General features: G+C 36.7%; 1 protein-coding gene across 8 annotated transcripts in view; it reads right to left on the bottom strand.

Moving 5' to 3' along the window:
- Positions 1-1,881: 1,881 nt before the first annotated feature.
- dnmt3bb.1 (DNA (cytosine-5-)-methyltransferase 3 beta, duplicate b.1) overlaps positions 1,882-15,199 on the bottom strand; it is a 52,293-nt gene continuing 38,975 nt past the window's right edge. For 6 of the 8 annotated variants that reach the window (XM_079587771.1, XM_079587766.1, XM_079587769.1 and 3 more), the window contains 9 exons: positions 14,332-14,515; positions 14,154-14,238; positions 13,594-13,739; positions 11,858-11,948; positions 10,872-11,020; positions 10,702-10,787; positions 10,483-10,552; positions 10,234-10,355; positions 1,882-2,375 (listed from right to left, as the gene is read on the bottom strand). In XM_079587771.1, the coding sequence (XP_079443897.1) occupies positions 2,234-2,375; positions 10,234-10,355; positions 10,483-10,552; positions 10,702-10,787; positions 10,872-11,020; positions 11,858-11,948; positions 13,594-13,739; positions 14,154-14,238; positions 14,332-14,515 (1,075 nt within the window). In that variant the 3' untranslated portion in view covers positions 1,882-2,233. The remainder of the gene's footprint in view (positions 2,376-10,233; positions 10,356-10,482; positions 10,553-10,701; positions 10,788-10,871; positions 11,021-11,857; positions 11,949-13,593; positions 13,740-14,153; positions 14,239-14,331; positions 14,516-15,199) is intronic. The other 2 variants (XM_079587772.1, XM_079587773.1) reach the window with 1 other exon arrangement.

Here is a 15,199-nt window from a genome sequence, read left to right as displayed (position 1 = left end):
TAAGTAGGATACTACTTACCATCTTCTGCACCACTGTTAAAGAGACCTGAATGATGTAATTTCTGGTACATATGGGTGAAGTCTAAATTATTATGGGTGGCGAATGGTTGGCGGACAGGGTTGAGTTCAGACTGAGGGACATGACTTCATAGTCTGTTTTTTTTAATAAAATATATATTTTTTTAGAATAATATTTTTTTCACAAGAAAGTAAATAAATACAATATTGTCAAAAAAATCATAGATACTGTGCACATTTTGTTAAATATTTTCTAAGTACAAATTCAGTGGACATGACAAAATGCTTGGTGTAAGATAGAAATTTAAAGTCAGTTAAAGACATTATTTATGCTAAAAATGATTTAAATGCAATACTTATTTTTATTCATTATAATGGACATACCAAATTATTGAAAAAACTTTTAACATTTATTTTTGGTGAACCACCACTTTAAAAAGTCTGGGGGACGGAAATATTACAGAATCACAGGAATGACCCAAATATGATTGCCAGTCATAAGCACAACAAGAAAATCAAGCATTATGGACAAAACACAATCTTTTTGAGTCTGTCTTTATTGGTTTTGTTTAGGATACTAACATTTTTTGGTTACTTTTTATGTTATGTACCATAAGTCCCAAAAGAAAAATAAATTGTATACAAAAACTATCAGAAATAAAGTATAAAAAAAATAAAAGTAAATATAAATCAACTGTATAAAAGCACTGTTAATATTCAAAAGTATAGATTAACATGTTCATTATGTTACCAAATAAACAAGTAAAAAGACAGCATTATATATAAAATTTAAAGATCTACTAAGCAAAATATTAGAGCTACGATATCAATATTGTGTTTACACTACAACAACAACAAAACTTAAAGAAAACACAATGACAGTAAGCACACATTTGTGCTGTTTTACATACATTTTTGCCTGTCAAGATGTTTACAGAACAAATGAGTGTAATTTACATGCAATATCTAAACACTGAGTTCCATGACTTATGAAGTATTAAAGGTTACTTTCGACTTCAAGCTGTCTTTGAACAGTAGTTTTCATTAAGCATATAATTAGACATATAAAACAGCATTAGGTCTAATAAACAAAAGCAGAAATCTTCTTCTCAACCCTCGTATGGCAGGATGTGTCTGTTCTCTTCAAAAGGCACCACACATTAAGTGTTTTAGAAACATGAGGCATCGGTTTTAAGAATCAGAGTGCTACAATGATACAATGCCTGATACAACGTGTCTGTTATTGTTGGTAGCAACAGTCAGTATAAAAACCACAGTTTTAAGTCAAATGAAAGCATCTATGTGAGATAAACCCATAGAGCTAACATTTTACATCTACCTCTAAAACATCTAAAACAAGGTATAATATGGAAGCTCTTAAAATGTGTTCAAATGAGTTAAAGTTTGTAAACATTATTTTAAGGCTAAAATACAGTACACTGATCTCTATCTTGAGCAATAACTTGACACTAATTACAGGCGAATGCCCTCGAGTTCTGCTAATAAAAACACCCTCCGGTTAAACTGTTATTGTGCAATGTTACAGAGGGAATGTAGGCCGTATGCAACACGAATGGGGAATCAAATCTTGTAATGCATCTCTTTAAATGCATTTGTAAGGGCTCACAGCTTGGTGTTTAAGTTTGCATTGATAAGTTTGCATCAAGTATTTTTCTCACATTAACAATACCATGGAAATGTGTCACATGCAAGTGTACTGAATCTATGGCATGATAACAAACTGCACATTTGTGCAATTTCTTAGCAAAATAAGATTTGTAAGATACTGTAAAATGTTTTGTTCAATTAAAAAAAAAAAAATTTGAGATTGTAAGGCATTTTTGTATTTTTTTTTTTCCCCCATGAGAAGAAATGCTAACTGCATGTCAAGACGAACCCTGGCAGTTTCAAAGACCTTGACAAGCACATCAATTTCAAAAACGTCTAGTACAAAAGCTAACTGTGTTTTTACTAAGCAACACTCTAAGTGTCACAACACAGTGTCTACCTTGGGTTTGGTCTGATGGTCAAGGGCAAGGCTACCCTGATCCTCAAGTCAGCCCAACTTCTCAGCTTATCTTTTCAAATCTGAGATTGTCTTGTAAAATCGGAGACTAGCTGCTCTCCAATAGCTCCTTATTGAGGACATTTGGTTTTGTACTTTGTTATTGACTTGTTGTGTGACTTTGGACTAACTGAACATGGACTACATGTGTTATTCACATGCAAAGTAGTCCTTCAGTGGGGCGAACAGGTGACGGATTACAGGAACACTCCAAGACCGTCCCAGCAACTTCTGTCTGGCACCACGGCCCATGTTAGAAACATCTGTGTAGTGGACAGGAAAGCCAAAAATCCTGACAAGAGAAAGATACATTTTTGGGTTAAAAACATGATGTAATTTTTTGTCCGGATCTATTAATTTATAAAAAATTACATATGAACTGACATAAATTCACTATTTAATTCAATGTAAACTTATTTGGCTATTTTTAAGGGGCATAAAGTAAAAACGAACAGGATGATACAACTGTCCTAATATAATGAAGGGAAAATACTTAATTTGAGTTTGTTTGGTCACGTTTAGAGTTTGTTTTTGATCTGTTCTGTTCATGTCTTTGGCTGCGTTTACACTTGGCATTAACATGTGACCTGTATCCGGATGTTGTCCACATACACATTGAAAAGACAAGTGTAAACGCGTTTCTGATCGAGGTAGTCGAGGACGCATTGTGATTGGATCTCAGTGTAATGTAAACACAATCCAGCCATCGTGTCTGCATTCACAGGTGGACGTCATTATTCCCCACCCAGTCTCCCCACGTGGCTGTCAGAAAATAATGGCCAGACGCAGTTTAGACAATAAATTAAACTTATTTGAACCTTACAATAAACGTCAATATTTAAAACAGTTTATTTAGACTTACATGATACTGTGTGTGTCATTTTTCATTTTAATTGTGCAACATTATCTGAACGAGGCGATCGCCTGTACAATCACAGCTGTGATCAGTCATGAGATCTTGATGAAGAGCGTGCGCTGCTTTGCCAGAGAAATAATGGGAATAAACTTTTTTAACATTGAATGTTTTTATTGTTTCAGCATGTTTATTAATCTCCCATATAGTCATTGCAGGCTATAACCTTAAACCCAGATGATCGATGATGTGACTTGTTTAACATGATCAACCCAGTTGTTTTTGTATGATCAACTCTGGAAGTATTCCTTCATTCAAAAAATGTAATTTGATCTAAGACTGGAGATCTGCACAGGAAAGTAATTGGGACATTGCTTAATTTGTATCATCTTTACTCTTAATTTGGTGTCGTGCTAATATTTACCTAATTTAAATATTATGCAAAAACCGAAATCCGATCGGTTATCCAGATACAGAGGATACTTAATATGAACAAATGTTAACGCACCGTGTCCTGAATGGCTAATGATCCGATCTGCTTGATCGGATCATGGTGATCGCATGTTAATGCCAAGTGTAAACGCAGCCTTTGTTTCTAGGTTGGTTTTCAGTTCGTTTATTAGCTCAGTTCTCTCACTTTCCCAGCCTGTTTGTCACCATGGTCACTGATTGGTTTAGGTCTGTTCAGGTGTGTTTAGTTAATTATAATTATAATACATTTTAAATAATTAATTTTTAATTAATAATTATAATTTTTTACATTTATATAGCGCTTTTTCTGAGACCTCAAAGTGCTTTACATAGAAGGGGGGAATCTCCTCAACCACCACCAATGTGCAGCATCCACTTGGATGATGCGACGGCAGCCATATTGCGCCAGAACACCCACCACACACCAGCTTACTGGTGGAGAGGAGACAGTGATGAGGCCAATCAGTATATGGGGATGATTTGGAGCAGGCCCGGTTCTAGAACCAAATCACTGAGGGTGCTTCTGAAAATAGTGAGGGTGCTTACATAAACGTAGGGTCATCCAAATTTTTTTAGTCTAGGGGGAGGGTCACCCAAATTTCATATTGTACCGTTTTTTTTGTATTCATGAAAATAGAAAAATTTCAAAGTGGCTTGTTTGGTGCATATTTTTCCATGTAGCGCCATGTAGCTCTCTGTCTCTGCATCGCCAGCAGATGGATCTGACCCAACAAAAATCGTTTGATAGTGCGCGCGCGCGTACACGCTCAGAAAAAGTGCATCATGTCAGAACAGAACGCCAATGAAATGTTAACCCGGCAAAGCTTTAAAACACGAGCAAATAATGAACTTTTGTGATTGCGAATAAGTGCAGTGTCATGTGAGTAACTCTACCGCTGTGAAGTATAGTCACTGACATGAAGCTGACTAGCTCAAAGGTTTCACGTTGCCTGCCTAGCAACTAAATATTCTTTTAAAGCTTCAAACCAACAGCAGAAACGCTAGGCATTTTATTTAAAAAATGGTAACACTTTATAATAAGGTTTCATTTTGTTAGCGTAAACTAATTTCCTGAGCGGGACGCACACACGCAAACAAAGTGGGCAATTAAAGAGACATCTTCACCAGATGCGTATCGCGAAAGGACACAACCAATCAAATGCATTAAACATGAAAGCATAATTAAATCATTTCTGATTTGAAAAATCGTGTTAATGGATTTATTTTGTGTATTAGCCTATATGTATGAGTGTGAATCCGTCTGTGTTTCTATTGTCGGCAAAATCTCGTTTACATGTGTGCTATTAATAATTTAATCTGAGGGTGCTTTCACTTTTGTTTGAGGGTGCTTAGCACCCCCGTAGAACCGGGCCTGATTTGGAGGCCATGATGGAGAGGCCAAGGGGCAAATTTGGCCAGGATGCCGGGGTTACACCCCTACTCTTTTTTCGAAGGACATCCTGGGATTTTTAATGACCACAGAGAGTCAGGACCTCGGTTTAATGTCTCATCCGAAGGACGGTGCTCTTTTGGCAGTATAGTTTCCCAGTCACTACACTGGGGCATTAGGACCCACATAGACCACAGGGTGAGCGCCCCCTGCTGGCCTCACTAACACCTCTTCCAGTTATACCCTGTCTATTTAAGCCCTGCGTTTCGTTCAGCTCTTCATCAGTTCTATGTTGTGGTATGTTGGTTGTTCTGGTCATGGTCCTGTTATTCCTTTTTTTTTGGTAAAGATTTGAGTTTGTTCTTGAAAAGTAAAGTTAAACCAGCATAGACTAGTCAAGTAGTCGAGAGATCGACTACTTCAACTACTAGTCGCCGCTGTCGGAAACAATCGACTACTTGAGCGTGCATTAACCATAAATTAATTCAAAATGGAGAACGTCACCAACAGACACCACGCATCAGATGTGTGGAAGCATTTCATCAAGGATGACAAAAATATTGTAATTTGCCAACAAGGGGCCATTCACATATCGCGTCTAAAAACGTGTGGAAAGCGTAGCCGCTGTCTCCTTTCCACAAGTGCTTGCGCTCCCGTGGCGTCTGTCGTTGCTATGCAACCATGAACTGCACTTTTCATGATGACAAAGAAGTATCAGCAAAGGATTAATTGATTTCTAGCCCTTGCATTAGCTTTACTGCTAGATATATTTCTGGAGATGAGAAATAAAAACCCGCCCTGTACAGCTATGATCAGCTGTTCGGCCGAGCTTTCGATGATGTTAAGGAAAGGCCCAAGGTGATCAGTTGTTTTTTGTCACATGACCTGCGGTGTGCTTGCGGCATTCTGAGAAGTTGAGATGTTTTTATGCTTCAATTATGAGAGCGCTTGCCGCGCCTACATTTAAAATAATAAACTTGAGTCATGTAATTGTCTCTGTTACATAAACATGTAATGTAATGTCATAATTATAACGTTTTGACAGTTTACTTATGTAATTGTTGCATTAGGCTATGAATTAATAAATGTTTATTGATAAGAACTAGCTATTTCATGTCTTTTCATTTACAGTAGCATGAACCACGAGTAGTCGAGTAACTCGAGTACTGTTTTGATAAGAAATCGACCAGCAGAAATCAGTAGTCGTGCAATCCCTAGCTGCAACCAATGTGTGACAATTAAGTGGTTTGTAATCTTTTATTTCTTAGTAAAAAAAAGTGAAGCAGTGTAGTTAAATATTTCGATGATTTCAAATGTTTTTTTTCTCCCGCAAATCAAAGTTAAACCTAAGATAGAAAATGATAGTCATGAGGGTCAACAGTGGTCCTCCCTCTGTGTAGTGTTAATAAACCTCTTAAATTATCAGATAAATTTACCTTTTTTATGACATGACAAGGTTAGTTTGAGCTGTCAAATGCCATAAGATAAAAACAATTATTGTTATTTATTAATTAATGGTATTTGTAAAATATTTTAAGAACTATTTTGAAAATAATGTGTGCACTAACAAGTGTTCAAGGTGCAAGGAAAATGTCATTGTTTTACCAGTGTTATTTTGACAGCAAATTTTGATTTAGATTGTCATTAATCTTTTGACTAAAAGTTTTAGTCGACTACATATATATAAAGAACTCTGTCTTGTATTCTGTCCAAACGATCCATGTAGGCTACTTTTGTGTCCATTCGTTTTTCCTTTTTTAACCCGTAATTGAAAAACGAAAAATGAACTGTTGTCTTTTTAAAACGCAAAGTTGAACACCAACATTTTTATTTTTAATTTTATTTTTAAATAGTTTAATGACTTTTTGCCCCTTTATTAAACATTTAAAATATTCACAAATTAATATGGAAACATGTCGATTTTACTGGTTTTCTAAGGCCAAATTAGAACCTGGAATTGATATTTTTCCCGCAGTGCTGAATGAGAAGAGCCATTAATATTATTAATAAACTATTGTTTTTTAAGTCGGCTAAAAACATATCTCCATCTCCGCTGTTAAGCAGATGCGCTTTTAGAGAAAAATGCACCTTTCATACGTATTACATAATCAGAAGTATTAGCTTTCGATTAGAATTTGTTCGTTTTAAAGTGGACATTTCAAGCTTTAGCCTACATAGGCTATATTTCAGTTCTCGCGCTCCAGTTTACGGAGATCATGAAAGCGCGTCTGATTGTTTTATTTTATTTTACAAAAGCACAACGTTTTCTTGTTATTGTGAGTTTACACAAATAAAAGTAGATTGGAATTAATGTATTATTATTTTCTGTATGACCAGAAATTTTAGAGATTTTTAAGTTGTTTCCACTGATGATAGGAAAATGCAAGTGTTCGTGCCCGCGCCTCCGTGCCATGCAGTGTAGGGCTGGGTATTGTTCAAAATCTTTCAATCCGGTGCCAATTTCGATACCTCAGTTTCGATACCGGTTCTTAACGATACTTTTTTCGATACCAATTTTATGAAATCCATTTTAACAAGATTACATAACACATTACCTCAGAAAAACTTTGGTTTTATTTTTTTCAGTTTGACTCATGCTCCTTAGCCAGTGCACAAAGGAACAACATTTTTTTTATAAAGAGCTCATGCTCACCAAAGCTGAATTTTTAAATAAAAAAATACAGTAAAACTTAACCTGTTAGCCTTCACCAGAGCGAGGACGCTCTGAAGCGTTTTTTTTTTTAAATAGTTCAAAGTTACTATCAGATTTAATGTTATTACCTTGACAAACTATACATCATTAAAAATATATAAGTCTCACGTTTCAGTATTTGACCACTATTGTATTCTGAGAAACTTATAGTGACAGTTATGTCTTAATTTGTGTCAGGATTTATGTAATGAAAAAATGAGTCGATACCTTTAATATGAATTATGAGCGTCAGCTGCTCCATTCAGAAAAAAACTCCGGTGCTGTTGTCTTGAGAACGCGTGACAAAACAACGTTCCTCAGGGCTTTTGGCTCAAAAATGTGCAGATTTGGAGAAATATTGATATATTATCATAGGTTTACATCATATTTCTATAGACAGGAATAATATTTATTGAATTTATATCCAAATGCGTCGATGTATACATAAAGAGCGCTGGATACTCTGATGTACTGTGTTTTCAATCCATACAGCAGGCTGAGGGCGCCATTTGCACAGTTTTTTCCAAATATGGGAGCTCACGAAGAAGAACAATAACCTGTGACCTTCCAGGACGTCACTGACATAAACACAGCTAACGTTAGCTTTCAGAGATCGCTATAACATGCAGATAAAGATGTTTTGAAGACAATAAACATGATTGCAATGATATTTGATTTACCTGTGTTCTTCGAGCCATGTCAGGTATTTTTATAATAATAGATTATATGTATAATGCAATGCTAATCGATATAGACTTTACAAACATGCAGAATACCATAAACTCATTTATTTTCTGTCTGATTTTCTTTTCTGAAGCCAAATAAGCTCATAGAAGATTATTTAAAACACTCGACTTGCACTATAAAGTAAGTTTGGAGCATAAAACAGGGTTTTAATCTCATAAATTGTCGTGTATTGATGGTGTGCTAAGCTAACATGCTAGCTAGCTCTCTAGTTGCACCTGCCATCTAGCTGTTATTTTTTATGATTTTTTTTCTAAATCGGAATGCTTACTGAAATATTTCTTTATTTGAGAAAGGCATTTGATACAGTTTCAAATGTGAAGTGAAGATTATGAAAGAAATTAGGGGGTGAAACACCGTGATTAGCCAGTCGTTAGCGATTATAATGGAGACAAAGGAAAATAATATTTATGGCCATAAGCCGGCTGGAAAGGTGTAAATATGAGCAGGAGAGAGTGACACTGAATGGGGCTCGTTTGCACCACAAAACAATAGAGACAATAGACTGAATAGATGCTAATAGATGACAATAAACACAAGTTTGCATTTTAGAGTCAATTCAAAATAAAGTCATTTGAGATGATCTTGAAAAACATTTAACAAAATACAGAGTTTTAGACTTATCACCTTCAAATTTTAAATATAACATGGTCAGACATGTGTCTTTAGCTGGAGTGCATTTCTAGAGTGCTGACGGGCCAACTTCAATTTAATTTTCATGAAGATGTTTCATAAAAATACATTTCTAATAACTTACACAACTTTGAAGCTATTCATAATTTTTTTTTCATTATGACAATAATTCATTCTACATTTCCAATAAAGTGCCAGGTGTCAGCTTTCAAATGAGACCATACTTGAGCTTTTAGGACGAAGGGTCAATGAATTGAATCTTTTTTAGGTTGGGTATGCAATTTCTGGGGATTTTTCAAAAGTGGCGCTGAAGGCTAACAGGTTAAGTAATATTGTGAAATAATATTACAATTTAAAATCTTATTTGAATATATTTAAAAATGTAATGTATTCCTGTGATGTCAAAGCTGAATTTTCAAAATCATTACTTCAGTGTCACATGACCCTTCAGAAATATGAAAACAGTTTGCTGCTTAATATTTTGGAAACTATTATGCATTTTTTCATGATTCTTTGATGAATAAAACATTCAAAAGAAAAGCATTTATTTAAAAACGAAATAGTTTGTAACATTACACATGTTTTAATGTCACATTTGATAACTTTAATGCGTCCTTACTGAAAAAAATTCTGACTAACCAACACATTTTTGAACGGCAGTGTACATTCAGTAGGTTATTATTTATTGCAATAAACACTGTCAGAGTGGTCAACAAGGTATCTCTTCATTTACCAGTCGAAGACGGAGCAACTTTGTGCTCTTATGTTTACTCCGTGCACTGTCAAGGTCTTCATCATGTTTGTCGTGGTACCGGTCTTTGCAGCAATTAATTTACCGCAAATACTGCATCGCGCGCTGTTGGCATCGAGCCTGGAGAAATGTACCCACACTTTTGATCGACTTTTCCACATCTTTAAGGTATTATGTGTGTGTGCTCGCATCTCATATGAATATGTGCGCGGAGAGTTTGTGTGTGTGTGCTCGCGTCTCATATAAGTATGCGCGTCGATAGTTTGTGCGTGCGCGCGTGCGTCTCATATGAGTATGCGCGTCGATAGTTTGTGCGTGTGCGTGCGCGTCTCATATGAGTATGCGCGTCGATAGTTTGTGCGTGTGCGTGCGCGCGCGCGTCTCATATGAGAATATATATATTGTTACCTTGTAAGGTTTTGTTTTTTAAATGGGGACATTAGTTTGGCTGTCACTTGCTAAATAGTAAAACCAACATGAAAACGAATCCTGATAAAATTGTGAATCGTGATTTTCCTGAAAAAAATTGTGATAAGATATTTTTGCCATATCGCCCACCCCTACTGAGAATTTGACATTTAATATTTTTTATATTATCTGGCTGTTGCGAACACACCTCTCGAGCTCTGTGCACCACAGGATGTCCTCTTTGCCATTCATCATGACGACAGGGAAGTGTTGGTCTTTGCCCTGTTTGATGGAGTTGGACCGTGTTGTGATGGTACGCACCTTACCAAACTAAAGACAAAGAGTTAAGAGACTTTGCTTGACACAACCCGCTCAAGGTCATGAATGAAGTAAATCAATACAGGGCTCACAGGTTTACATTTTCACCAGAGCCTTTCATAGATGGAAAATAAGTTACCTTGGCAACACGGCCGTGTTCCAAACAGTCCTGAAGTTCTAATTTATCCATCCCAGTGGCACACAGAGGCCTGAAGGAAAGCACCTTCATTTTAAAATTGCATATAGTACATGTATCGCTTTTTCATTTTTATAAAAATGCTGACTAAAAATGTTTAGGGGTGTGGTCTGGAGACTATTTAGAGAAAGAGAAAAGTGGGGTAGATGAGATGACAAATACCTCTTCATTCCTGGCAGGTTTCCCCAGAAATAACGTGCCCTGTGAGCAGCTGATACCTCGATAGCATCAATCATCACTGGATTGCACTAGAGATACACACAAACAAATTGAAATGAGAAACTACCAGATCAACCCATCTCCAACAACAACAGCCATGAAGAAACTCAAACCTCCAGGAATCGTGAAATGTCTCTCTTATCGTTGACACTCATGGCGACCACATTCTCAAACATCCAGAAGAAAGGCCGGTCTTCCCCTTCCTTTGGTTTTGCTTCACTCAAAAGGCGGTAAAACTCGAAAAACAGGCGCCCAGTCCCCTCTAAACACAATTTAATAAAGAAAACATAATAAAAAATAAAGTCTTACATATTTACTATAGCCGCTTTACCACCATCAGGCCAAACGGTTCTAAGAACGGTAAGGAACGGTTACGCTTTTATTTCCACTTGAGCTCAGCGTGTAGTGACGTTGCCAGTCAGGATTGGTCACTTGTCTGGTGTCCGACTACCAGATTCTCTGTACCTGGCTAAGCATGCTATTTTTATTGTTCTATCACAATAGAAATATCTGGTCATCCTCCATAACGTGGTTGCTATTTACATCTCAAACCTCTGTAAACTCTTGCGCATTTATATTACATTCCAAAGAGCGGCAGTTATCAGCCCCACAGTGGAAATTAAAACCATATCCTCACCGGTTGGGCTGGACCGGCACCGAATTTAACAGTTAAGCAACCAGAATGGTTTGGCCCGATGGTGGAAAAGCGGCTTATGTTAGTCTTAGTAAGTTTTCTCATTCATCGTCCACCAGGCTAAAATTATATGTGTGATGGCTTAGAAAATAATAGCACAACTGCACTTAACAGGCTGCATAATTTGAGCATAATCCGTCCCGCAACCCTACAAAGGATAAGCAGTTTGGAGAATGGATGGATGTATGGATTCATGTCCATAGCACAAAACATGATGACTTTAACATAAAACACTTTTTAATAAAAACACACTGCCATAGATTGGATTGTAAACACACCACAAAAATAATTCAGCATTTGACATAAAACAGCATGTTATCATAAAACAATTATAGAATCTACAAGGGGTTTGTGTGGGATGATGAAAGATTACCGTAATAATATTCATAAGTTATAATGTCTTACCGTACAGGCCTTTCCTAGCAGGGTTGACAATTGAAAGGTCATTACAGGGACTTCCACCAATCACCAAGTCAAAGGGCCCCCATTCAGCAATCTGAGCAACAGAACAGCACCATCTAGTGTTAGCACAGCTACACTGCACATTCACCTCATGAACTCTGAAGATCCATTAGTTTGTTTCCAGATGTTTTCTTATACTGTGCAACAGCGCAACTGCCTTTTTTCAGTTTTTCATATATACAGTTTTCCCATAAGGATTTTTTAAAAAGCCTTTGCTAAAGTTATAAGCCATGGACCAAACCAAACAGATACGAGGTGAATCACATTACAAAACTTTGATTTGAAGCAAAAACTTGTTTGAAAATCAGACAAAAAGAAAGGTATAAAACTGTGTACTTGGGTATAAATCCCTGTGTGGGATTTTGAATCAAGAAACTCTAATCCCAGCTAACAAAAATCTGTTCTAATAACTTTTTGCTAATGTTCATATTAATATTATGAAATTTTTCAAAACGTCCAGTTTTTTAAATGTTTTTTCTAGGTTATGCAAACTTTAAAGCTACACTGTGTAATTTTTGATTACAGAAAAGTTGATTCTTTGCAAAAAACACTTTGTTCTTTTATAATTATATGTGCTAATTAATGTATAATTACTTCTACCAACTAATCAAGTATTCTCGTAAGCGTAGAATCTGCCATTTATAATACATATGGGTGAGCTGCTCGAATGGCCGAAGCCATGTTGCCCCTCCATCTTGAAAATACATTAGCCAAAGAGGGACATCCCTGGAAATTCAAACTTCGCCTTTTGCGTTTTTACACTCAGTGGCACAGTGACGAATGCGATGGGGAGATTACTCGTGACTGCCGGCAGATTTGAAATAATACGGTCACCGTGGGAGTTAAAACGCCCTCCGCGAGTTGATAAGGAAACTCCGACCACATCCGAGTAATTTGGTGTAATAACCAGTCATTGGGGTCATAAATGCCATTTAATTAGGCACTCCAGATGTTCTTTACCCTTGGCACATCTGCATGTGCCAGTGCGAGAGCATATCTGCAGCTGGACTCTTTTCAGGGCTTTTCACTCTTTCAGTGTTTCATAAATAACCCAACCCAGGGCCCCAAAACCCCCCTCCAATATATCCCTTCTCTCTTTTCTTCAGCGACAAGAGCCCTTTCATGGATCCCTCTCTGTGATCCCGCCCAATCCAGCCTCGCAACAACAATGGGTGAGTGAATGAGTGATTGAATGGGAGGGTGAGGGGGTGAATGGATGAATTGAGGAGAGGGGATTTAGAAAGGGAGAAAGCGCCTTTGTGTTCCGTCACTAAGGCTTAAGACAACTTGCAGCTCTCTGTGTGTGTGTCTGAGAATTTGAATGTGAGGTGGAGAGATAATAGAAGCCAAACAGAAACTTGAAGGAGTGATGACAAAGACCAGACTCAGGTGAGGCCATTAGCCTTATCAAGTGCTGTTGAAACAAGCAACACGCTACTAAACAAATAACCTCAGGCCAGGTGCGTGCAGCCTGTGAGGTGACGGCGCCAATCAGTCTATACACATTCAGAGTCAAATGAAACAGCTGAAGGTCTGAGTCTTACTAGGTTAATATGAAAGCTGATTATCTAAAAACAACCGTAAAAGACATAATTAAATAAAATGTCAAAAAAATCATAAAATGATCTACAGTGAAAACCTCAAATATTGCAGCCAGAAACAGATAACTGTCAACTCACATTTTTTCTGGTGATGTTGCGAACGTCGTGCACATACTGGATTTTTCCTTCATGCCGGACAACTCCCACTGAAATTGAGTCCTCACATACTTCTGATGCAATGTACAAATCAACATTGAAGCCCAAGTCCCGAAGCACCAGATAACCTGCAAATTAACATTAAAACAGTCATACTAAGAGACTTTAAATTCAAATAATTATAATCATTAGTGTCCATAGTTCTAACCACACAACACAGATAGACAGATAGATAGACCTCAATATGACTTATAATACTTAAAAATAAGACAAAACAAGCATTAAACTAAAACATGTAAAAATCAAGATATCTTTATTTTAATTCACCCCCTTTTTGAAGAACCAGGGTTCCCACTGTCTAGAACAATGAATATATGACGAATCCTAATTTTAAAAGCATTATTTCTAGACCTGGAAAAGGTCCGGTAGTCACATATTATAATAATTATTGACATCTGTGAATCACTGATTTAATTGTAAATTTCAAGTGTAAATTTCCCCAGAAAAGGTGAATATATAATCTGAAGAGACATCATATTGACCTGTCGCAATTCCATCAAACAGTGAAAGGACTCTGATTGGACGTCTCTGCTCTGCTGGGACTGCAGGGTAACTTTTTGGACTTTCCTGGAAGAAAAGAAAGTAAATATGTCGTATAGTAGTTAAACAGCTTTGCAAACAGAGAATTTCCCTCTCTGTAAAAGTTAAGGTGAGACTCACAAACTCCTGTCCATTGTCATTGACGAAGAACTCTTGTAGTTTCAGGCTCCAGTCGTGGCGTTTCTTTAACACACCGTACTGTTGCAGCGGTTGACACATGTAGCAGCGCCATGGGTCCAGATCACGGGCACTGTTGGCCGCACCTGCTCCCACTAATATATCCAGACAGTCCACACAGAAACACCTGCGGGCAAAGACACTGATCAAAGACAGCCTTTAAAAAAAGTTAAAGGTGAAGTGTAGCTTTTCTATTATTTGAGTTTAATGTGTAAGCCATTTGTAGGGTGAAACTGTGGCACTTTTAAAACAATGCATTTTGTTTGAGTGGCCTGACATGAATTTGAAGAGCCAAGGCTTAAAAAATAATAATAATAATTGTATTAAAGAAATGCAAAAATACAATACAAAGTACAGAACCTCAACATCAGAGAGTAATTATGATTATAACTAGATCATGAGTAAAAACTACACAAAATAATGTTTTTATTGCTGTCATGTTCTTATATTTTACATTAATTCCCATATTTGTTTTAAATTAAATGTTACATTGCCAAGTGATTTTAATTCAACTTGGGTTGTGATGAAGGTGTACTGACTACCCTAGTGAAAAATAAATATACCAAAAATGTTATTAATATTATCATACATTTTATTTATAGGCACCTTACAATCAACATTAAACAAATACTTATTATTACAGCCTGGATACAAGTATTAAAGTATAAAAGTAATCACATAAAAGCCTGCCTAATAAGATGGGTCTTAAGGCGAGATTTAATAACACGAAGACTTTCACTGTTTCGCAAATCTTGTGGCAGCAAGTTCCATAAATAAGGAGCTGCGTGACTAAAGGCTCGGGACCCCATGG

The sequence above is a fragment of the Phoxinus phoxinus genome (assembly GCF_949152265.1).
Source record: "Phoxinus phoxinus genome assembly, chromosome: 18".
Taxonomy (NCBI): domain Eukaryota; kingdom Metazoa; phylum Chordata; class Actinopteri; order Cypriniformes; family Leuciscidae; genus Phoxinus; species Phoxinus phoxinus.
This window is presented reverse-complemented; position numbering and strand designations above follow the sequence as displayed.